The 24,972-nt window shown below is 43.2% G+C and overlaps 1 protein-coding gene and 1 pseudogene across 1 annotated transcript; both read right to left on the reverse strand.

Moving 5' to 3' along the window:
- Positions 1-1,748: 1,748 nt before the first annotated feature.
- GLE1 (GLE1 RNA export mediator) lies at positions 1,749-24,736 on the reverse strand. The gene is made up of 16 exons (XM_019728736.3): positions 24,555-24,736; positions 22,473-22,694; positions 17,210-17,320; positions 15,230-15,378; positions 14,965-15,025; positions 14,454-14,708; positions 11,295-11,526; positions 10,706-10,818; positions 10,475-10,544; positions 7,794-7,936; positions 7,504-7,694; positions 6,862-6,991; positions 5,863-5,967; positions 4,628-4,710; positions 3,653-3,716; positions 1,749-2,929 (listed from the first exon to the last, which is right to left on the reverse strand). Exons 1-16 carry the CDS (start codon positions 24,651-24,653, stop codon positions 2,861-2,863), a joined length of 2,097 nt encoding a protein of 698 aa, XP_019584295.3. The 5' UTR covers positions 24,654-24,736; the 3' UTR covers positions 1,749-2,860.
- LOC109445990 (cytochrome c oxidase subunit FA4 pseudogene) lies at positions 18,568-21,392 on the reverse strand (annotated as a pseudogene).
- Positions 24,737-24,972: the final 236 nt, after the last annotated feature.

The raw sequence follows: 24,972 nt of genomic DNA on the forward strand, positions 1-24,972 counted from the left end.
GTTCCTTGAATACATCATCTGTATAAACTGGTATTTTTTTTTTTCAATGGAGCCTGGCTGTAAACTAGAGGATAAGTTCCTTTATAATGGGTGTTTTTTGTAAATTCACCACAGAGCTGGAAGACCACAGCTCCCATCTGCTTTCTGCAGGTCCACAGGAAATCAGTATCACAAATTCAATAGGTAGAACAGACCTAAGGGAATGAATTTCCAGGCCTGATAAGGCACCTGTGTGAGGCTCTGTGGCTCTTTTGTTTGTCCTGGCACCGAGATAGAAGACATCTAAACCTAATTATGTCACTGCTATCCTCATAGGGAGCTTGAGAAGTAAGGGGAAGCTCCCAGCACCTGGGTGGAAATCCCAGAACAACTATACTTTTCTATTCAAGGGATGTATAGGGTTTCCTATTGGACTTTTCAATTCATCATCAAATTTGCTTTACAATGATGTAGGGCAGTGATATGACAAAAATATGGGCACTCGGCCTGAGAAATGAGGTCAAGCCTGAAAGGAAGCAAGCAAGCGAGTACTTGAATTTAAAAATGGAAGGCGGTCCTTCGTGCTCTACTCTAAGGAATCTGATGCTAAGACATACATATTAGGAGTTGCATCTGTCGGCTAGCAAGCATTATCTCTGAAGGTGGCACCATCCAAGAGTATCAAAAACCTGGCCTCCCCAGGGCTGTCCTTTCTTGGTCTACCATCAAAACTCATCAGGAATACCAAGCATTGAACGACATGCGCAAGACTGTTCAACACATCTAGAGACAGAATATTCAACTGTGGAAGAAGTATTTTCTGTGGAGGGGTACAAATCCCAAGTGGCAGGGACCTTGGGGATCACCTTGGCCAGTGATTTTTTCACGTTTCGTTTTCGGCAGAGGAACGCTTCCATTTATAACCTTGTATGGAACCCCAATGTTTACAGCGCAGAAAGCCTGTAAGAGAGGGACCCAGAGCTCCACGACGGCCCACTAAGGGGTTGTGCAAAACGTGAGCTACGTAACTCTTAGCAGGCACCTTCACCTCCTAGTCTCAGGTTTTCACAGTTGTGAATAGGACAACTTCCAGCAGATGGCAGTACGCTCTTGAAGAAAGGGATGCCTTTTGAAAATCTGCACAAAAACCTCCATATGCTGACTCCATAGGGCTGAGCCCCAAACACTCAACACTGGGAAGTCAGTGCTTCCCAACCTGCTCCGGGTCTAGTTAGAAAATGATTCCGTTTGTAAAATACAGGGAAAGAGCAGAAGTGCAAAGGGCAACTGGCCCTGGGGGCTCCCCTCACTGCAGGCCCCGCCCACTGGGACATGCTCTACCCTGAGACTCTGCTACAGAACAGTTTGAAAACTGCTGATCTACTGACTAGTTCAATTCTTGTGTTTTGCAGGTGGGGACCCTGAGTCGCAGAGAGGGTGAATGACCTACCCAAGGCCATAAAACCTAAAAGTGAGTTGAGCCCAAGTCTCCTGACTCCTTTCCCAGTAGTCATTCCATTGTGTCCACATTAAAAAGACTGTACTTACTTTCCCATTTCTGATGAAACAGGGTCAGTTACTGGTACATAATTCTAAAAGAGGAACAACAGGAGAAAAGCAAATTTCCCAAGGTGAAGGTCAAGAAGACAAAAAAGGAAAAAATGTATATACCACGCTCTACTCGGGCTTGGGCACCACCTTGCCCCTAATGACTGACATGGTTCAAGGTACAGGAAACTGATCAGACTGAAGCATTTGATACCAGCGACGGGTTTTTAGAAATCGAGCTTTATTACTTATTTTTTGGCACCATCGTCAGTAATTCATAGAATAGGTCACTTCAAGCCAAGAGTATCAGGGGATCACCACCGCCCAGAAGCACATCTCACACACGACATTTAGTAAAGAGGAAGAGACCCATGGCCGCTGCCTAGGCAGTCTAAGACAATGAATCTTTCCATCAACAGATCTCGACTCTTATCTAAAAAGCCAAGCTTTGGGTTTTTGTAGTGGCTTTAGTCTGGCAAATCCATCATGATTCATTAGTCAGAACAAGAATAGCAACACACAGCAATTCCAGGTCCTCCCTGACATTTTTATTAACCCCTGCGTATGGATGCTCCACTCACGTATATTGTGGTCAGCCCTTCCTAAGTCAACCTGGAAAACGAAGGAAGGCGCCTGCCCTGGTTCACACATCCCTAGTCATGCAAGGACCGAATCCCAAATGAAGAGGACAAACAGTGCTTCTTGGTTCCCTGTAACACGTGGGAACAGTCCCAATCCCAGACTCTCAGCTAGCCCTGATGCTATTTAGAACTACGTCCACATCTACATCAGGCACTTCCTCTGAATTTCTAATTATTTCACTAGCTGAGAAAGGCAAAGCGACTATATATCCCAGATGTACGTGTAAAGATTCGCCTCAACTATTAAATGACACTTTAAAAGGGACCTTATGCATGTTTGCTCTTTCTGGGAACACGGCAGCAAGGGGGTGGGGGTCGGAGGCGTGGAGTCAGAGTGGTGGGCTCACTTCAGCTCAGAGTGAAATGCTTAAGGTGTTACCTACTTTCTGAAAGTTACTAGAGACGAAACAAAAAATGGGATCGAGGGCTAAACACCTTTCCTTATAATTTTTGCAAAAGTGAGAAAGGCCAAATCCATTTACTCTGTCAGGTGGACCCCTTAAGAAGTCATCAGACCACCTAGATTTTGTGACCCATGAAAATCTCCTTTCCTAGTCACAAGGTGCAGATGTATAAAAATACATATTGGTAGATTTCTAAATCTGGACATGACCCTCCGAAGTCCAGCTGCATTCAGTTGTTTATTATTGTCCCTCTGCAGCAAAATGGTGACGGTCGGCGATGCAGTGACATCAGGAACGCCAGAAGGAGGCAGTCAGAAAACCCTTGGGGACAGGAATCTCCTTGCGCTGCAAACATTTCTGGTCAAGGAAAGATGAAGAAAACAGAATGATTTTCTGATAACATTGCTTCTAACACAACAGTGGGAAGGAACTTTGAGGACCAGCAAGTTCAAGTTCCACGGAACAAGGGTCAGCAAAGGACAAAGTGAGTGAGACTAACAGTTGTGGGTAAGACTTGTGCTTGTGCAGGCCTGCAGCAGAGGACGAGAGCTAGGCTATTTTCACGCCTGTCCTACTCTCGTCTCCCACAACCTGGCCTCATCTTTCACTCTGGTTATTTTTCCAACTGGGCTACCAGAAATTGGAAGTCAGTGGGCGGTCTTGGCTGACATACCACAGAGTTCTGAGTTATTTGTCAAAACGAACCTCGTAAAAATTTCAGCACTGGGAAACACGAGAGGAGTCTGGCTGACAGTGCAGTCTGTGCTCATGGAGAACAGTTCCCCAGACCTGAGACTGAGAAAGGCACCTTGGCCAACTTGCCCAAAATGCACTGGTGAGACAAGAGCCATTACAGAGGTTTTACTCATCTCTTAGGGTAGCTTCCCCACAGGTGTAAGGACAATGACACGTAGGAAGGAAATGTGGTAGCCCTTAAGGTTAAAGGGGAATTATGGCCCAAAAGGTAGGGTTTAGAAAAATCCAGAGGAAGAGACTGCAGTCAGAGAATCTGGAGATCCAGACACAGGTGCACGTGAGGCCAACTACAGTTTGGGACGTGTTGGTCTCAGGGCATCTTACCTCCAAAAACTGCTTGAGGCGTATGAAGGAACCCATCTGTCCTGAGCTCGTGATGGCTTCGATCCTATAGGGAGAAAAGTCACACCTGTGATTTGCATCTTTTGGAAAGGAGTTAGGTACACTGTTGATCTGAGGGAAGTAGATCAGATGACTCACAGAGATGCCTTCTAGACTAAGGATGCCGTCGCTCTCCAAAGGTTCCAGCCTTCTTTTCAAACAAGGGAGTAAAGGAAAAGAGAGCACTCTTCCTTTCTGGGGTCTTTGTGATCAAGTGGGATGGGGGTTGCCAAGGCCTATTCCCCCACTTGAAATGCCAGTGAGTTGAGAGGGATAAGAAGGGTACGTAAAAATGAATGCCACACAGTGTCAAGTAAACTGGTTGATAAGTCAGTTTCTCCAACTGATTTATCGAGGGGGTTTCACTCCTTGGTTTAATTCGTAACTCCAGGTAATTACCACCCCAGATTATCTGGGGAAGTTTGCAAAAGAATAGAGTTTAAAAAACTGTCAGGTATCTAAATCCAACATCTACCTAACTTGTCTTTTTCATTTAGCTAACAGTATTTAAGAGAGCCTCTTATTAGAGTTCAAAAGTGTTTATTCAAATATCAAAGAGGAGAAGCACGGGAGTAGAAGACGTTACACTTAATACAAGTGTTTTTGTTTGTTGGTTTTTAAATTTTTTTTTTAATTGGGGAATATTGGGAAACAGTGTGTTTTCCCAGGACCCATCGGCTCCAAGTCAAGCCCTTGTTTTCAATCTAGTTGTGGGGGGGCGCAGCTCACTGGCACATGTGGGAATTGAACCGGCGACCTTGGTGCTATGAGCACTGCGCTCTAACCAACTGAGCCAACCGCGCCCCAATACAGGTGTTTTTAACCGAGTCACAAACAGCTCGTAACTGCACCCAGGGGTATCTGATGTCATGAGTTTTACCCACCGAATCCCTGGGGTCTGCTCAACAGGTCGAGTACCTGGGGAAGTAGTCCTCTCTGATGAGAAGTATCATCTTCCAGAACTGGGCCTGATACTGCTTCATGAGGGCATTCCCACACACCTAGAGGGAAAGGCAGGCATGGTCAGAGCAGAGAGTGGATATTCGCACGTACAAGACATCCAGCAGCACCAGCAGTTCTCTGCCTTGCACGCCTATCAAGAATTTCAGTCACAATGCCACTTAGTGAGCACCCAAGGCAATGAATAGAAAAATCCAACTTTCTTCCGAAGTGCTGTTCTGTATTTAACCAGCCTGCCAGGTAGCCAGGTGCTTCAGAAAATGTGAACCAAACTTAATGAACTCTTCTTTGATTCTACTGAGTGGAAGCCTTTTAGAAGGTCTGGCACACCTCTCAACCTTAGTTAGCGAGTATTCAGAATGCCACTTGGGTTCTCAGTGATTCAGGATCACTGTTCATGTCCTGTGACTTCAGGAGTTGTCAGGTGTCCAGAAACTATTGGCATTATAGGCCAAATGGCCCCAGATTTGCTATGGCATGTGCCTTTTTTCTTTAAGAAGTGTGTCCTTTTCCCAGAAGCCCTTAGCCCTACCCTATAGTGATGGTCCCTTATAGGCAGAGAGGACTGTAAGAGCCTTCTGGACGAGGGTGATACCTGACCCACGCTGGTTAATCATATTTTCTATCCTGGGAATTAGGAACTGCAATGGTGGGACAACAGTGCCCCTACACTGGGTGACCACACTGAGGCTGAGGGACATAGCCCAGAGCGGGCATTTATCTTCTCCACCGTGCACAGAGAACTAGAGGTAGTTGGCCTACAGAGCAAGAAAGGGGCAACTTTCAGGAAGAGCATATAGGAAAGACCATGTGTCCCCAGAGAGAGACTCTCGGTGCCTGGTGACATCCCAGTTCCTGGTTCCAGGCCCTCAGGAGATTCAACTGTACTCCTCCCTTTGGTCCTGGGGGTCACTTCTCTCTCCCTAAAACAAGTTCTCCTTTTCACTTGTGCTAGGATGTCCACTTTTTTGTTCTTTACAATGAGAAGACAGACATCCACACAGAGAAGGAAAAGTAAAGTGGGAAGAGAAATCCAAAGCTAGCTTTGTCTTAGGGCTCAAGAGAGAATCTGATAATGGACCCTAATGCTGTTTCCCAACACTTCTAATTCTGTCGCTTCCCCACTCGTGTCAGGCAGTGGCCCAAGGCTGCTTCAACCACTGGCTCTCTCGTGGCACATCTGCATTACATACCTCCAAAAAGTCAAAGAGGAGGGTGGCTGTCACATCTGACAAGGGCTCCATGTTTAATATCTGTGCCAACCAGCGCCAGCCGTGATTTAAGCCATGAGGATGAATCTGGGAGGAGAGAGACTTGGTCATGATTTGATCTCATTTTATTCAGAGATCTAAACTCCCAATGTTGTCATCTAGCCATTACCAAGTGGATGTGAACCCCCAGTTCACATACCCTAAGCACATGCCGCAGGGCGTAAACAATACAAGCCAGGCAAATTCTGTGTTTAAATGCTCCAACACAGTGGGACCTACACATTCTTTCCAGGATCCCTACAATATACACCTGTCAGCTTCAATTTCGGGGATTCTATTGGCCAACAGTTACCCTAATAGACTGTTATTTATCGTCTGGGTACCTCAGCACAGAACCTGGGACACAGCAGGTGCACAATAAAAACTTCCTGGATTCACTCAACAGATTCCTTTCTCTTTAGGTCTCCAAGTTCGTGAACTTCTCATTTCGCTAATCTGTATCTCTTGAGAAAAGAATTGGCCTGGCAGGTCAAAGCCCTGGACCCCAGCCGTGGTCCTGTCATTGTCAAGTGTGTATCACTACAGCTTGCTAAGCCTCCATCTGTCCATCTGTGAGTAAGGTATGTGACCTAGATGGCCTCTAAGGCAACCAACTAGGTCTAATATGACAAATTCTTGCTCTTCTATTAAAGTCTGCTAACTTCAATGACTGACTTACAACAGACCGTCATCTGATAGACTCTTTTATAAACACAGTTCCTTAAAGCCTCAGCTGCGTCGGTCACTGAACAAATGGTTCTGATGAGCCAGAAGCTTCCTAATAATCACCACCAGCTTCTCTAAGGCTACCTGTGAAGCAGCAGCATACTTTAACTCATCATGCCACTAGATGCCCTCTCTGAAAGAAGGGCACTGCTTCCTGCAGACAGAATGCCATTAGGGCCCGACCTCGCACCGCTGGCAGGCAGCCTTTGCTACTACCTCTTGCTGCTTTCCATAGGGCCACCGGAGCTGGATGATGGCAGCGTAGAGGCGGATCATGCCAGACATGCGTTTTAGGAAGTTGTCCTGCTGCTCCACCTTGGAATCCTTCACCTGGTAGCCCAGCATCCTATGTGGGAAGAAACACTTCAGTGGGACAAGGCCAAAGTGAGGGTGACAAATCCGAGATTACTTTTCACAGCGAGAAAGAACAACATCTCAGTATTAATACATCATTACATATTATTACATGTGTACAATACTTGGTTGAGAACACTGATATCCATTATCAAATGTGTGTACCATATAAGCCCTGCGAGGTAAACTCACAGGTCATACGTATCATTCATGAATAAGGAAGATGATGCTCAAAGAGGTGACACGATTACCCAATAGTGCGAAGCTACTAAATGACAAAGCACGGAGAAAATTCCAAGACCCCTGGATTCTAGATCCAGTATTCTTTCCACTAAACTCTATTGATCATTGGCACCTAAGTCCAAATTCCAACAGCTGTCCAGTTTGCATAGAACATTCAAGTCTGATAGAACATTCACAGAAAAGCTGTGAGAAGGAGGAATACAAATTCTAGTCCTATTTCATGAATCGGCCCAGGGCCAGGAAGGAGAAAACCGACTTCACCTCTGATAGTCTTCCAAAGCCATGCCCTCCTTGAAAGCCGGGTAGAACGGAACGGAGTACGGACACTTCTTGTGCAGATGTGCAAGAATGAGGTCCCCCACTCTCGGGTGCAGCTCCCAGATCCCAGACGCCACCACTGCGATGGGGAACGCTGCTTCATGATGAGAGGCCACTTCCTCCTCTCCTTGTTTCTGGGAATACAGAGATGGGGGCAGGTGAACACTCCTCGAGAAAGGCTGAATGGTTGTGCGCCAGCCTCTTCCCACACCTCTGGCAACCGATTTTCTCACCACAAATTTCTCCGCCAGTTTGTACTGGACGAAGTCCAGGCCGTGTGGGTTCAGTGTGACGGATACAGAGCGTCCACCAGATTGAACAGGTTTTCCAGAGAGCAGGCTGTGGATCTTGTCAAAGATCTCCTTCAGCTTTGAGCCTGGGCACGAGAGAGAGAACTTAGAAGACACAAGTGCAGATCAATCTAGTTTCACCATTGTCATAAATACAGAAGGACTCTCCATATAGCCAGCTGTGCGGCCCTCTGGAAGTTCAGAGTCTAAGACCAAATTACTGATGCAGAGAAGTAAACGACAATCAAATACATGCTGTGAAGGATGCAAAAAGTACGTGAGAACACGGTACTATTTCAAAGGAATTCCTTAGTTGGGAATGAACTGATTCTGAAATTGACACGTCAAACAGAAGGATGAACAGTATGGAAATAAGTGTTGACTTGTTACAGATCCCATGATGTCCCTAACGGAGTCATTGGCACGTCTAGGAAAAACCTCCTGGAGGATCTCCGCAGCTCACAATGGTCCCCCCGCTTTCTGAGGCCTGCCTTCCTCCATCCTCAGAGACACAGAAGTGGGTTCCCGGAAGCTATATGTGTATGGAAGCTTCTGTGTGCCGCACCCCCCACATTGGCTACAGGTAGATTAGGGCAATCTGAGTCCATCAGCCAACTGATGGAGTCACTTCCTTGGAGTGGCTGGCCCTGCAACTCCTACACTTGTGAGCAGTAGGACCTTGCAATTGCCACATGGACCAAAGAACAACAGCCTATAAACTAAGAATGGAGATGTACAGAGGGAAGACAAGATGAGAGAGAAAAGGGTCCTAAAGTTTCTAGCTCTAGACACCTAATGCCATTCCTGCCATTACGTTCTGTGAAATGTGTGTCTTTGGGACAAAGGCTTGTGTGTGTGTGTGTGTGTGTGTGTGTGTGTGTGTGTGTGTGTAAGAAGATCTGAATTAGTTTCCATTACTTTCTATCAAAATTTAAATTCATACAGTGTCTCCAGCTTAGAAATACCCTGCCAAGTTCCTCGTTACTCTAAGTAATGTTATCCTAATTAGATGTGGAGAATGAAACAGAGGAGGCAGTCATGGGGAGGAGTCCCAGGTTTCCAGCGAAGGTGACGGAGTAGACAATGGCGCTATGATTACTTAGTGCAGACCGGATAAAAAGCATAAGGAAGATGGCGCATTCAGGTCTGAACACATTAAACTTGAGTATCTGAGAGCCATCTAGGCAGAGGTGTCCCTCAGGTAGCTGGACCTGCAGAATCTGAGGAATGAACCAGAGATAGAGTTGGGAGCCATCAGCACTTAGCTAATATTTGAAGCCATGGGGGTATGAAAAATGAGAAGTGAGGGGTGAGAGCAAATCCCGAGGAAACACCTACAGTTGAGGTCGCGGTGGGAGACGGAGGAGCCCACAAAAGAGAAAGAGAGGTAGGAGGAGAACCTGGAAATTAATGCTCCATAGAAGCCAAAGGAGCCGAGTTTCAGAAGAAAGGATCAACGGCACCAAACGGAAATACAAGGAAGACCAGAAAATCCTTACAAGATGTAGAATCAAAGGAAACATATTTTAGGATGTGAGTGACTCAAACATGTTTAGAGGGAAAGGAACCTATAAAAGGGAGTAATTTTGCAGAAGACAGGAGAGAAAGGCAATAAATGATGAGGCAACATTTTGAAGGAGATGGGAGGAGATGGGAACAAAGGCGGAGGCAGAAGGGTAACCATGGGCCAGGACACCTCATCCTTTGAAACAGGAGACTAAGAGGTAAATACAGCTGTGTACAGGTGGAAGGGGCAGACATCGGAGGACCTCACACCTGACGTGGTCTCGATTTCCTGATGAAGGCGGAGGCAAGGTTATCTCCGGTCAACTGAGGAGTATAGACTGAGGCTAAGCCTGAGGAGGGCGGGATGGCTGTCAAGTCACCGCTCCCCACTGCTGCTGTTGCTATCAAAGGAAATGGCACTTTAAATTCCAGAAAGTGCTACGTATTTATTTATTTATACCTTGCCCTATTCCAGAAAGAATTTCAGGCAGCAAAGTGCTATGTAAGTTCTATCATATAGCCTCTCAAAGGCAGAAACTGCAACTTTCCTGTGCTTTTTAGGCAGCAAGTTAACGGGGGGAACTGGGACCCCCTATGTCAGAGCAGCTTCCCAGCCACCTGGCAGCCATCTGTAATTTGGAGGCTCCCACATCTAGAGCTCTATAAAAAATGAACCTCTGTTTCTAGAGAAGAGGAAGAAGGGTCTTTCCCGTCTGGCTCCTATTCTCTAAATCTCGGTCTCTGGGGAGAAAAGGCAGGCTGTTGAGTCTGAAAGAGCGAATGTAGAACAAAAGCAAATACAAGTCACATCCTAGGTTCCCTTAGTGATGTCTCCCGCAGTAACTGTGAATTTTAGGTAAGAGCCATCCTAAACAATTTACTATTAATATATAGCTTATCTTAAAAAAAATGAGTCAACAAACATAACGATTACCTTCTATGTGCAGAAGAGGAAACAAGAGTAAAATAGGATGCATATGACTTACACACACCTGAGCCGCCTGTCAACACTTGTTCGAACATACTATTTATAGGAACCTTACAGACAAGTAGATCTGGACTCTTAAAAAGATGATAAAATGAAGTGAAGGGCCATGTTCTAAGCTCCTCCGACTAACCTGCAATGGTAGAGATCTGGCTCACGGGAATGGTGGCTGCCTTCTGAAGGTCCATCTTTATCTTTTTGGCCTGCCACAAGAGAACAGCAAGAAGGCAGACAGTGCTCTGAGAAGCCGAGTAGCTGCCATTAGGATTAGGGAATGTGACCCGCTAGCTGCATTGCTTTGCAAAGCGAGGCTGTTCAGAGCACCATCGGACCCAGGCAATTCCCAGCTTACACCCCTTCCTACCTGACTGTCTTTGCTGCTGGTCAGTCCCTCACAGGCCAGCACGCACTGGTGGGAGGCCTCCTGCAGCTGCTGGTACCACTGCATTGTACTGTCCTGCACCTTCACCTGGAGGTCTGAGGAGAAACAGCTGTGTTTACTGAACGTGGTATGAGTCAGGTATGGTTCCAATCACCTCCTGTGTGTGTTAAGTGTTTTTACTGTTACAATAACCCCATGAAGGAAATACTGTTATTATCTTCGTTTTATAGACAAGGAAACAAACAGGGAAAGGATAAGTAATTTAACGGAGTCACATTGCTAGGAAGCAGAAAAGCTAGATTCCCACTGATCTGGCTCCAAAGCTGGCATTCCCAGCCATTATGCTATATTGATTCTTATATATGAAGTCCTCATGGAAAGTGTTGGAATCTGAAGTCAGGCTCCATGTCAACCAAAACTAAATGTAATTCCGTAAAAGTACTGACTTTTGCATAGGCAAAAGTTCTGGCAAATTGTCCTGTTGCTGAACATAATATTCAGAACACACTCTTGTTCTTTTCACTCTGAAACTTACACCAAGTTAAAGGATCGTACCCACACGGAAACTTACCTTCCTTCTGTTTCCCTCCTGGGACCTGGCTGGGCGCGGGGGACTCTTTGTGGACCTCTGGGCCCTGCTGCATCTGTGACTCCTGTCGCTTGGCCTGGGCCTCCTCTTCATCCTGCCTCCTCTTGTCTTCAGAGGCCCTGGCGATCTCCTGCTGTAAGTTCACCAGGAGGTCCCGCATTTCCTGCAGCGCTCTCTCAGCTGCAGCGTGGTCCTCTGCCGAGGGAAAGCCGTTCTGTCAGGGTGACAGAGGCAGGGCTTAGTGGTTATGCCCCAGGCACCCTGCAGGCTGAATCATACCTCACATTTCCAGAATCGGAATTCTTGCACCAAAGGAGTACCAGTCATCAACATGATGACGCCTACACTTTGCCGTTCTCTTAAAGGTGATACCAAGTTACCACCTTTTAAAGGTAATACCAATTTACCATCACATCTACTGACCAACACTGGCTAGATAATTTTTTAAAAGCCTGTGACAATACTCTAAATAAAAATGATACTGTGTTTTAACTTGCATTCCACATATTAATGGTGACTTTGAATTTATTTTAAAATCTATTAGAAAATTATATTTGTGCTTTTACAAGCTGCTTAATCCTGTCCTTTGCTCATTTTTCCATTAGTGTAATGGTGGTAAAAAGAGTGATTTACTTATTTTTTCCCCACAAATTGCAAAAGCTCTCTCTGTATTAAGGACGTTAAATTTTGGTCTGCTGTATATGTTACAAATATGTTTCCCAACTTGTCACCTGTCTCTCACTTTTATGCACTCATAACTACTGACCTTTCCACTATGACTTCTGTTTTTGTTGCTCTGCCTACACGGAATCCATACCTTTATATAATTCAAATATTCACCAATTTTTCCACCACTGAATATGGCTTCTTCCTGTTTGTCTCTTTTCATTTTTACATTTAAACATTCAAGAAACATGAAATCAATAAGATGAAAGAATGGTACAAATTTAATCTTTACTTTTATAATCCATCTTTACACCACTGATTTGAAATGACAACTTTATATTAATTACCTACAAAAAACCTTGTCGCTTTCTGGGCTTGCTATTCTGTTCCACTAACCTTCCTATCTCTGCCTAGGCAAGAAGAACCTGCTTTAACTGAAGTGTTAGAAAACGATTTTATATTTGATAATGCACGCCCCCGAACACTAGGTATCTTTTTGAAACAGTCCAACATAATCCTTTATTAGAATTTCACTAAATGTATTGATTAGGGCAAATTTGACAGCCTCCTTTAATGAGGCTTCAGGAACACGGTAAATCCTTCTGTTTATTCAAGCCACATTTTATAAATTCAATAAAGCTTTACACTTTTCTGTATGTAAAGCACATCCATTTCAGGCTAGTATAGGTATTTTCTATGAGGCTAGGTATTTTATATTCCAACATATTTTTAACTCTTTTACCAGAAAATTTCTAATTTTGACCACATAACTAGTCTCATTAAAAAATCTAACAGTTTCCAGCTTTTTACTCTTGGGTTTCAATGTAGACAATCATATTGTCATCAAATAACATTACATTTCTTCACTTAAATATTGATTTTGTTTTTATTGCCTTGTATTGGCTATAACAATATTGAAGAACAGTGACAATGTGGTATATTTTTTCTTTCTTTCCCAACTTCAATGGCATATCTGAAATGTAGTCTTAGATGGATGCATACTCTTTACCAAGTTAATGAGGAATGCATTTTTATTCTTAGTTTACTGTAAGTTATTTTTTAAATCAGGAAAGGATGTCAAATTTTAGCATATATTTTTACATCTGATAACATAATTTTGCTCCCTTATTAGTGAAATGAGTTTCATGAATAGATTTCGTAATAATTGAACCAGCTTTACATTATCCTTAGAATAATACCTCTTTGGTTATAGTGCATTACTCTTTTGAGACATTGATAAATTTGAGTTCCTTATCTTTTATTTAGAGCTCTGCTCATAAATGAGATTCCATATAAGTCACTCTGACACGCACGTTAGTGTGCTATTTTGTCAGAATTTGACAATTAGAATTATAAAATAAAATGAATGCAGAAGAAGCTCAGCATCATTTCCTGTGGTCTGCACTATACACATGTTCCATCATTTTGCCTGTTAAATCAACGAGGCCTCTCATTTTAATCCATCTCATCCCAGATAGTGGAAGAGAAAAAAAGTTGTTTTCTACAGGAAATTCATAAGTTTTCTCTTTTAGATATTAAAATGTATTATAAAGCTACATCAATTAAAATAAGATGATCCTAGTATAAGAATAAAAACACGTATCAAGGAAACAGGAAAGCATATTGAGAAAGAGCTCCCAGGATAGTATTTAGTATGACGAGGTATTTATAAATCAGGAGAGAAACATGGTGGTAAAATAGTAAGAATATTTAAAAAAATAATCTCACACCACCAATCATCAAATAACTTTTAGCTGGATTAAATGAGGGGAAAAACCAAATTTCTTTACATCAAAAATGTCGGGCAGCTGGTTAGCTCAGTTGGTTAGAGCACGGTGCTCATTTTTTTAATTGGGGAATATTGGGGAACAGTGTGTTTCTCCAGGGCCCATCAGCTCCAAGTCATTGTCCTTCAATCTAGTTGTGGAGGGCACAGTTCAGCTCCAAGTCCAGTTGCCGTTTTCAACAATAAGCATGTTTTTTTCAATAAATTTTGGTATGGTTATATGTTGAACGTATCCAATTTCATCGGTTCATCAAATATTTATTGACTACCTACCATGTGTCAAGGCAATACTTGCAGCTTTTAAATATTTTAATAATCATAGTAATTACGTGTTCAAAATACAATGTTAACTGAAAAAAGCAATATACGTTTCTGTAAGGTTTTCATTTTTACGATAAGCACAGCAGGCATGCAGGATATATTACTGAACGAACTAACATTATTTCACAATCAGAAGAGACAAATATTTTTTTTTAACCTACGGATACTCTATAGCTATATGAGTCCAGTTTGGGATGGGGCTAACACACATACCCTGTCAGAAAAGAAATACAGTGTTAACAGTGGTTATTTCTATCTAGGTAAAGAGGTGATGAGAGATAATAAACAGGATTATATTTAGCTCAAGTTTGCCTTTAAGGTTCTCCGTTTCAAAGACAGAAGATGGAGCCCCCCGGGCGCCCCCTCACCTCAGAAGTGGCCCGAATGATGCCCGAGATGAGGCCACACAGCTGGTTGCCCCGGGTCCGGAAGGCAGACAGGTCCACCTTGAGCAGGTCTCTGGGCTGGTCCGAGGAGTCCAGCTGCTGGTTGAGCTGCAGCATCTCCTCCTGCAGGGCGTAGAGGCCGCGCAGGCGGACCTGGCCCTCCTCCTTCCGGAGCCGCGCCAGCTCCACCTGCCTCAGGCGCTGTTGCTCTGCCTCCCGCAGCTTCAGGTTGAGAATCTACGGAGAGGGCTGTCAAGTTACTCCTCTCTGAGGGGCTCCTGGGCTCTCTTTCTACATTCCTGAGTCCTGGGCAGGGGTCGGAGGGGGCTACATATTTTCACAGATGGGCCAGAGCAGGAAAAGGAATGCCCAGTGTCAGTCACACAGAGGCATGACATGGGCCAGGTCCTCCGTGACTGGCTGCCAGAACCTCTCTTCTGGCAGGTAACAGCCAGACACCGAGACACCCCCACGGCTTCTCCCAGACTCTGACCTTGGCTCTGTGACGATGCTCAGCTTTTAGCTTCTCTTGATGCCCCAGGGCTTCTCTGGAACTGAAAGAGGAATAAATGGCAGGGAGACAGTCAGGGATGCTTCCTGACACGGGTTCACCTCTCCCCGAAGCCTCCCACTCTTGGTGATACACTGGCCATCTTTCCACGGTGGGTCAGTTTTCTGGGTTCTGAGCCTCTCCGGCTCTTTTGATACTTACGGACTGACCAGGCCCACATTCCCAGCCATAACTCAGGGAGCCTCACCTCTTCTCCATCACTTCCTGTAAGTCCTGGAATTCTTTATGATGCTTCAGTTCCTTCCGTTCATCAAACCGCTTCAGTTGTTCACATGCCATCTCAGACAGCGCTCGGACCTTCTTCTCCTGCTCCTCCTGCCACTGCCTTAGGCCCTCCTGAAAAGGATCAGCAGCTGCTCTCTGGACTCCATGACCGCCTCGGTCATTTCGCCGGGTGGGATACACTCCCATCAGTCTTAATCCCATCAGAGATACTCAAGGGCATGGAATCACCCGCATGCTTCTCAGAACCTCTGTTCAGTCACCTCTCCTCTGGGTTGATCTTTAAATTCAGCTGTTCTGGAAAGCTCTTCCAGTTTGCCCCATGAGGTTATAAGCTAGGAAGGGCCACGTATTTACCAACATCTATCCAATAGCCTTGTACTTCTAACCTTTCATCTTGAATATTCTTATGAGGGTTTTGGGATAATCTACAGAAATCCTTATTCTAATTCCATAAACATGCTATGCACATTTTCATCTCACTCCTTTCCCCATGTTATTATCTCTGCCTAGATTCTTCTCCCGACCTACACTTAGGAAAGTCCGTTTCCTTTACACCTAAAGGTATCAGGTATTTTATTGATTATTCATGACTCTACTCGCATATGGTTTTTAAGGGCAATTTGACATTTTAACTACCAAATTTTATGTATATAGCCTTTGACTCTAGTTCCACTTTCGGAATGTATCCTGAGGAAATACTTGCATATGTGTACAAAGATATACGTACAAGGATGTTCACTATAGCCCTGCTGACAGTGGCAATAAACTTGAAATAATTTAAATTAGCCGGGGAAAGATTAAACATATTACAGTGGGCCATACTAGACAGTACGCTGCAACCTTTAAAGAGGATAAGATACTATATATACTGGCATGGAGATATGTCAAAATGTTTTGTTAAGACATTATGTTATTATATTTTAAATATTATTTTAAAGCTTCCAGTGCAAGAAGGCAAATTTAACACAAGCATATATATCATCTCCCCTGAGACTCTGTTTAAATAAGAGCTGGGAAGGAAAAAAACATTCAACAACAGAGAGCACATGAGGGAGATCACATGCAGGGGACAACTTTCTACATACTTCTTCTGGAAGGTAGTCCATGGCGGAGTGGTGATTGACAGAGCAGAGCTGGGGAAAGCCAAGGGCATGGTCGGTCGGTCTCTCTCTCCCTCTCTCTCTCTCTCTCCACCTCCACTGCTACCACCCTAGTCTAAGCAACCATCACCTTTTTTTTCTTCAGTGCCAAGGTAAATGCTTTAATGAGTGTTGCTATCTTTCCCTCAGATTATAACAGTCTTCTAACTATATTTTATTTATTTCTCTTGTTTACTTTGGTCTCTCCCCACCATCAGGTAAGTTCTATGAGGACATGGATTTGCGTCTACTCTGTCCACTGTTTTATCCACACCTAGAAGAGAATCTGGCACATAAACGCTCAATAAATATTTGTTGGCTCAGTAAATAAATGAATGAGGATAGATGCCAGAAGACTTTTACTTTATAAACTCCTGTACTCTTTCAAAAATTTTACAAAAGCATGCATTGCTTTCCTAATAAAAAAATAATAAAGTCAAATAAATTAATTAAAATAGTGCTATTCTTTTCCCAAGCAGCTGTTAAGGTCCATCTTCTCAGTATAACCTTATCTCACAACCTCAGATCATCTTCAAATTTTGGAGAAGCAAATGGAAACCAGGAAAGCCTAAGTGATTTTCCCAAAGCACATGAAAAATGGAAGAGCGTGGATTTGAAACCAGATTTAACTTCAGAGAGCTTTCCCTTGACTGCTACATGATATCATCTCCCCAGAAGAATCGGGAGCTCCTAGCCGGTGAGACACAATGATGCGTATACAGCGGGCACTCAGAAACCCTGAGGAACTGCACTCAAATATGGCTCCCGAGGGTCAAGCTTGCCGTGCTCCATGGGTCACTTACTGTTCCTTTCATTCTGTGTACCAGCTCATACATTCGGATGCAGCCTTCCACTCTGATCCCCCTGGAGGACTGAAGTACCATGGGCTCTGCATGCTGGGACTCAGGTCTGTCCTGCACAGACAGAAGGAGGAAAAAATAAGCTTTTAAGGAAGTACAGTTGGTGTTTTCCCTTCTAGACAAAAAACACATCCCTACTTAGGAAGAACATCTAACAACAACAACAAAACAAATTAGGTTAGACCAAGTATGCTTTTCATGACATCGACCTTGTTCTAATTGTTTTCCTTAATAAATTGAAGTTTGTTGCATTTGGGGCATTTCTCTTCTTTTTTTGCTTTTCTGCTTTCTTGTTTGTTTTGATCTGCCCAGCAAACTTCTCCCCCTTTCTTCTCATAAGGGTCCACTTGTGCTAGGTTGGTTTGGATGGAGCAACCCCAACCCACATCCCCAATTCTTCCTCCCTCCTTGCCTCAGGGGTAAGCCTGTGACCAGCTGGCAATAAAAGTCCTCTAGTCCCTGTAGCCAATACCGACTTTAGCAATGAGGCTATGAGACACACTAGGCCAGAGTCCACCTTTGGCTTTCTCTGATGGGGTTATCTGGGAAGGCCTCTTCTTTTGGGGATGCTAACCTAAGAAGACATGTGTCTACAGCTACCAGCAGCCATCTTGCCATATAGAGTGTATCTGAAAAATGAAACCAAGAAGAGGCAGGCAGAACTGAGAGATGGAGAAGCAAAGCCCTGTGTCAGGGTCACTGGCTCACGTCAGAAATAATGTCCAGCAGAGATATACAGAGGGTCTAGATCTAACCGATTCCAAATGCACTCCTCATCTTCCTGGTTACAGGCGCTAATAAACAGGAGCTAAACTGTACCCCAGTTTAACCATTCATCTGTTGAAAGACATTTAATTGTTTCCAATTTGGGGATATTATAAATACAGCTGCTGTGAACACTGGTGTACAGATTCTTCTTATGTGAAGGTAAGTTTTGATTTTGGGGGGAAAAATGCCCAAGAATGTAATTGCTAGGTCATCTGGTTAAGTGCATATTTAGTTTTTAAGACACTGCCAAGCTGTGTTCCCAAGTGGCTGTATGTACCATCCTACTTCCCACCCCAAATGTGTAGGAGATCCAGATTCTCCCCATCACTGCCAGCATTTGGTGTCACTACTTTTTATTTTAACCATTCTGATACTTGTGTAGTACTGTCTCATTCTGGTTTTAATTTGCACTTCCCTAATGGCTAATGACGTTGAACATATTTTCATGTGCTTATTTGTCTTCTGTATATTGTCTTAGGAGAAATGTCTGTTCATATCTTGCCAATTTTCTAACTAAAGGGTTAAAAAGCAGATTGTTTTTTTTTCAAGTTTCAGATATTTATTAATCAGTGTAAACCCCAACTTAACACACCAACATGATTTTGTGCGTTTGGAGGGGAAATATTTCCTGGTTAAGTGGAAAATTGTACGGATGGCTTCTGGAAGACTTTCATTCTAAGCAGCTTTTTAGTGAAACATTTCATTTAGAAGTCTGGACCTTCTTTCTTCAGTTTGCTGTAATCTACATTCACTGAGTAGAACTTGTATTACTGATTGGGACCCATTTTGTTCCAGGGTTCTGGGTTATTCTTTTTATCCCAACAGACATCTGGATTGAACAATGCCAGGCGCATGACATACAGCGCTGCTCCAGTGCCTCCAGCTCCAATAAACACAAAAGGGGGATCAAGCTTGGATGCTCCTTAGCCTGACCGATGATTTGGCGCAGCACGGTTGTGGCAGTGGGCTGGGGTCCCCAAGCCCAGAAAAACAAAACTACGAGGCCCAGGGATAGGTCAGGTTGTTGTTTTTTTAACCTTTGAGTCCTGAGAGTTTTTTATATATTCTAGATACAAAACCTTTGTGAAATATGTAGTTTTACAACTATTTTCTCCCAGTCAGTCACTTGTCTTTTCATCTTCTTCACAGGGTTGTTCATTTTGATGAGGTTCAATTTGTCCATTTTGCCTTTTATGGATTGTGTTTTTGGTCCCAAAACTAAAAATTCTCCACCTAGCCCAAGGTTCTAATTTTGTTTCTGCCTAAAAGTCTGATTGTTTTACATTTAAGTTGGTGATCATTTTGAGTTATTTATGTAAGATGTGAAGTCAGACTGAAATTCATTTTTTTGCCTAGGATGTTCAATTGCTAGAAATAGTTTTTTTAAAGATGAAGACTAATATTATTAGAGATGAAGACTAATATTTTTAAAGATGAAGTGCTAAATATAAACTAAAACCTAAACTTTGTATGTATAGAACCATGCAGTTTTTATAATATGAATAATCACCTATCCTATATTACTTTTTAGGGCTACTATTTACTGTATAGCAAGTTCATATTTGTTGTGAATAACTCTTGCAAAGACACTTCTCAAAAGAAGGCAGCACATGAAAAGATGCTCACCATCAGTAATCATTAGAGAAACGCAAATCAAAACCATCGTGAGACACCATCTCATACCCACTAAGATGGCTATTAGAACAAACAAATCTAGAAAATAACCAAGTTGGCAGAGTTGTGGAGAAACTGGAAGCCTTGTACACTGCTGGTAGGAATGGAAAATGGTGCAGCTGGTGTGGAAAACAGTATGGCAGGGCCTCAAAAAATTAAACATCAATTACCAGATGATCCAGCAATTCCACATCTGGGTATGTACCCATAAGAACTGAAAACAGGTACTTAAAATAATACATGTGTTCATAGCAGCACTATCCACAACAGCCAAAAGGTTAAAAGGTGGAAGCAAACCAAGGGTCCAGTGATGGATGATGGATAAACAAAATGTGGTGTACACATACAGTGGAATGTTATTCAGCTTTCCTTAAAAGGAAGGAAATTCTGGGGGGGAAAAAAAGAAGGAAATAAAAAGGGAAGGAAATTCTGACATTTGCCACAACACGGATGAACCTTGAGAACATCGTGCTAAGTGAAATAAGCCAGACACAAAAGGGCAAATATTATATGATTCCACTTATATCAAGTACCCAGAATGGTCAAATTCACCGCGGACGGGCAAAGAACAAAGAACTTTGTCATTGGGAAGCTAAACATGAGGAACATAATCACCTTTCTAGAAAGAGCCTAGTCTTAATTTGTTGGCATAAAAATCTAAAACTTGAAAAAGCACCATAACACAGTTTATCAGAAGGCTTTTTTTCTATTAACTCTTTGTATTTTAAGCCAAACACTACTTTTTATATCTCACTTTGATCCAGAAAGGGTTTAACGCAGCTTACAAAGGAACATAAAATATAACATTAAATATATAAAACTCAGAAAAAATATTAAAAAGAATGAGGCAGGACCGGCCCGGTGGCTCAGGTGGTTGGAGCACTGTGCCCCTAACGCCAGGTCGCCAGTTTGATTCCCACATGGACCAGCGAGCTGCACCCTCTACAGCTGAGACTGTGAACAACAGCTCTCCCTGGAGCTGGGCTGCCTGAGCTGCTGAGCTGCCAGTGCTGGGGGTGGGGTGGGGGTGGTGGTTCGGGGACACAAGGCTCATAATAGCAACACGGGTCAGGGAGCTGTGCCCTACACAACTAGACTGAGAAACAACAGCTTGAACCGAAATGAGGGGGGAGGTGGAAGAAAGGGGGGGAAAAAAAAGAATGAAGCAGATATACATAAATACAGAGATAGAGAAGGAATGGTCTCCAAGGTATGTTGTAAAGTGGAAAAAAAAAAAAAAAGAAAAAAAAAAAAAGAAAACAAACAAGGTATCCAACAGTATATTCTACCATCTTTGTTTAAAAAAGAAGAGAAAAGAGAACTTGTCCCTGAATATCTGTATACAGTCGTCCCCCTTATCCATGGGGATACGTTCCAAGACCCTCAGCGGATGCCTGAAACCATGATAGTACCAAACCCCACGTAGATTATTTTTTTCCTATACATACACATGTATGATAAAGTTTAATTTATAAATTAGAAACAGTAAGAGCTTAGCAATAACTAATAATAAAATAGAACAACTATAACAATATACTGTAATAAAAGTCATGTAAATGTGGTCTCTCTCTCTCCAGTAATTTTTATATTTTTCAGTCCAAATCTATTCCTGCAACTGTGTACCCATCCCTCACTAGCAGTAAATAACTTGGTGTCACTCATTTCAAGGGATCCCTTGCTTCATATCCGTTGTCTTGATATAGACTCAATGCTTTCTGGATGCCATCAATCAAAACACATTTTCTGTTTGTGTTTTCTACCCACAAATTTAATGTCTTTTTCATTGTACCTAAACACTTATTAAGCACTATGGCCATAACTTTTGCAGTTTGAAGTACAAAACGAGCACAAAGTGCTTTTTCCATCTTCAGAATTTCATGGAGAGAAGATTCATTCTTACCACAGGTCTCAGCAATATCAGCATACAATTGTTTCAATTTCCTTATTAAGTCGAGAACTTTCATCTTTTGACTTAGAGGAAGCCCTTTCCAGCTTCTCTGTAGCATCTCCAAATTGCCAACATCACTACTGTTATACTTTGGGGCCACTATTAAGTAAAATAAGGGTCATTTGAACACAAGCACTACAATTCTGCGACAGTCGATCTGATAACTGAGTTGGCTGCTAAGTGACTAATGGGCAGGTAGTATGTACAGCATATATACGCTGGACAAAGGGATGATTCACTTCCTGGTTGGGACAGAGTGGAGCTATGTGAGAGTTCACCACACTACTCAGAAAAGTGTGCAATTTAAAATGTATGAATTGTTTATTTCTAGAATTTTCCATTGTGCTCGCTTCGGCAGCACATGTACTAAGATAGAATTTTCCTTTAATATTTTTAGACTGCAGTTGACCGCAAGTAACTGAAAATGCGGAAAGTAAAATCTTGGATAAGGGGGGACTACCGTGTACACACAAACTATTAAAGGCAGGGACAAAACAGAGCCAAAAATAGCATGAAAACTCACAGAACCAATGATAAGTAGGGTATGTAAATTTTAACAGCATAAGCAAGGTTCATGAGAAAAAAACAATCCAATTGCTCATGACATTAATTACTATTCTTGGTATTAAGAATGGAGGGGAATTACTCTCTGTCAGGCTTTATAAAGTGATATAGTTAGCACTGTCCCTACAAACAGCTACAACAAGCAGCAATCATTATTTTCCCCAGGGTAAGGTCACTGTCCTGTGACAATGTTAAACTATTCAACTTCGCAGCCACCACTGTCTTTTGTCTTCAGCTGATTAAAAGCCTTACCTTGGTTCCATCTGGTGTTGCTGGGGAAGCTGGTGAGAAGGCAATGCTTCCGACGGGAGATGGGGGGACAAATGAAGGTTGGTCTAGGGCTGAAGCAGAGCTAGAGGAGGATGAAGTCTCAGAGGGAGGCGGGTTCTCTTGTGTATGGGGTAGGACATGGTCTACCACCCATCCGGAGTAAGAAGATAGTTTGGGAATAGACATACATTCTTCTAAAACATCCTAGAGAGAAGAAGAGTTGGTTAAGCTCAAAGGGCATGTCAACTGATCTAAGCAATCAAAGATAACCCACTATATGCCTTACTGAAAATCTAAGAAGGCATGCATACCTACATATATACACACATACATTACAAAGACCCAAAGTAATTGTATTAACAATCAGAGATGAAGAGAAAGTACAGTAGTTTCTTGATAATGACCCTATTATACTTTTAGAGTATCAGACTAAATAATCCTAACTACAGAAAAAGGAACAATGCACAAAGACGGTCATTAAAGCATCTGCAAAAGCAATCTAAACCGTTGAAACAAGAACACAAGAAAAAGAACACAAGAAGAAGTTTGAAGTAAAATAGAGTATACACAGTAGAATATTAGCCATTAAAAAATACTGATTGTGAATCTTATGTAATAACATACTTAAAATTTAATTTGAAGTGCAAAAAACAAGAGTATAAACACAGTATGCCTACAATTACATAAAATAAAAACAAATTATGCTACACCAAACAACATGAAGGAAATATACCAGAAGTTATGCTTGGGTAATAAAGAGCGACATACTTCTCCTTGGCCTAATTTTCTGTATTAAATGTTTAAATTAACATGTTTATGGAGAACACAGTATACCCGTGATTCAGAGCACTGAGTTTACACCCAACCTTTCTTGGTTTGAATTCCACGTCTGCATTTCACTCATCTGTATAACCTCGGGCAAGTTACCTACGCTCTCTGTGCCTCAGCACCTTTTGACCCAGAAAGAAGTTTATCCTGAAGATATACTTCCCACAAATTGAAAAGACACGTGCACAAGGTTGCAAATAACGGATTACAACTCATTAAATAAAGAACCCATGAGCCTGTACTGATGTAAATAATTAATGAAACGGGAGACAAAGAAAGCTCTCCCTTATGGTAGAATGCCAACTAACAAATGTAGAAGGAATGATGGATGAAAACAAAAAAAAGACCCACCACCATTTGGTTACATCACACAGGTGACGGATTCAGGCAGAAACATCAATGAATGTTAAGGGTGGACTTCTGATGAGAATAAGGATACATATTAGTGTAATCTTGGAATACCTCCCCACAAAATACGAATTGGATAAGAAGGGGGAAATTATGAATTTTAAATGGAGATATACACCTCTGTGCTTCCTGACGTGAGTTACTGCGAACACAGCACCATTTCTGTGATGTTCCTGCCAAGAACGCGTAACCCGAGTACACACCACACAAACCCACGCTGGGGCTCATCCTACAGAAGGTAAGCTATGTATTCTTTAAAATTGCCAAAGACATAAAAGGCAGGGAAACGCTTTAGAACTGTTTCACATCAAAGTCTGGAGAGACAGGACGTTAGCTAGATCACCAGCAACTCGGGAACATGAGCTAAGCCTTTTACCATCTCTATATCCGCCCCAACGGTCCGACACAGGGCTTTGCAAATCCAGTGACAGTGACCACGCCCCCATGAGACTTTCCAGGTCCGCCCAGTGTCATCTAAAAATTTGGTCTTTTCACTGGCAACAATAGGTTAGGTCATATTGTTTACTGCTAAATCTGGATCTTCTAGCACAAGAGACGCAGAGTCCATTAACTGGCCCTGAGAGGCCAGGGTTGTTTTGACAACATAGGCGGAGGCACCTAACTCTGACTGTGGGTAGAAATGAAACCTTCAGAAAGGGTACCTATGAAATAAGGGGAGTCCCCCCAATGGCTAGAATCGGCGGAGAGGGCAGACACCCTAAGACAGAGTGAGGCACACACAGGAGTCAAGAGACAAATGCGGGTGTTTACAAAGAACGCACGGGTTCCCGATGCAGGGACACAGCGCCCTCCGAGTCCACTGCTCACCTCGCCCCGCAGCAGCCAGTCGCGGTGGTAGCAGAGGCGACCTTTATCGGAACTGCGCAGCGCCTCCAGGGTCTCCCAGCAGCGACCCTCCGACGGCATGATCGGACCCGCCACTCGTTTCTAGAGCAGCAGCTTGTGACAAAACAAGTCCTCGAATCAGCCACCTGGAAACGGGTACTCGCTTCCGCTTCCGGGGCGCGGATGCAGCGGCGCGGAGTAACACCGCCCCACGGCTGCACGCCCCACTTCCGGCGCTGTGCCTGAGCGCGGGTGTGTCTGCTGCGCGGGGATTTGCTAAAGCTGGAGCCCTGCTGAGGTACCAGACCAGGAGACTGTGAAAGCTGGAACCTACTGATTGCACAGAGTCAAATATGTAATATTGATGAAGGTGTTAAGAAACTGCAACCACCCCCACCCT

The sequence above is a fragment of the Rhinolophus sinicus genome, chromosome 16 (genome assembly GCF_057876585.1).
Source record: "Rhinolophus sinicus isolate RSI-liver-muscle chromosome 16, RSI-T2T, whole genome shotgun sequence".
NCBI lineage: Eukaryota > Metazoa > Chordata > Mammalia > Chiroptera > Rhinolophidae > Rhinolophus > Rhinolophus sinicus.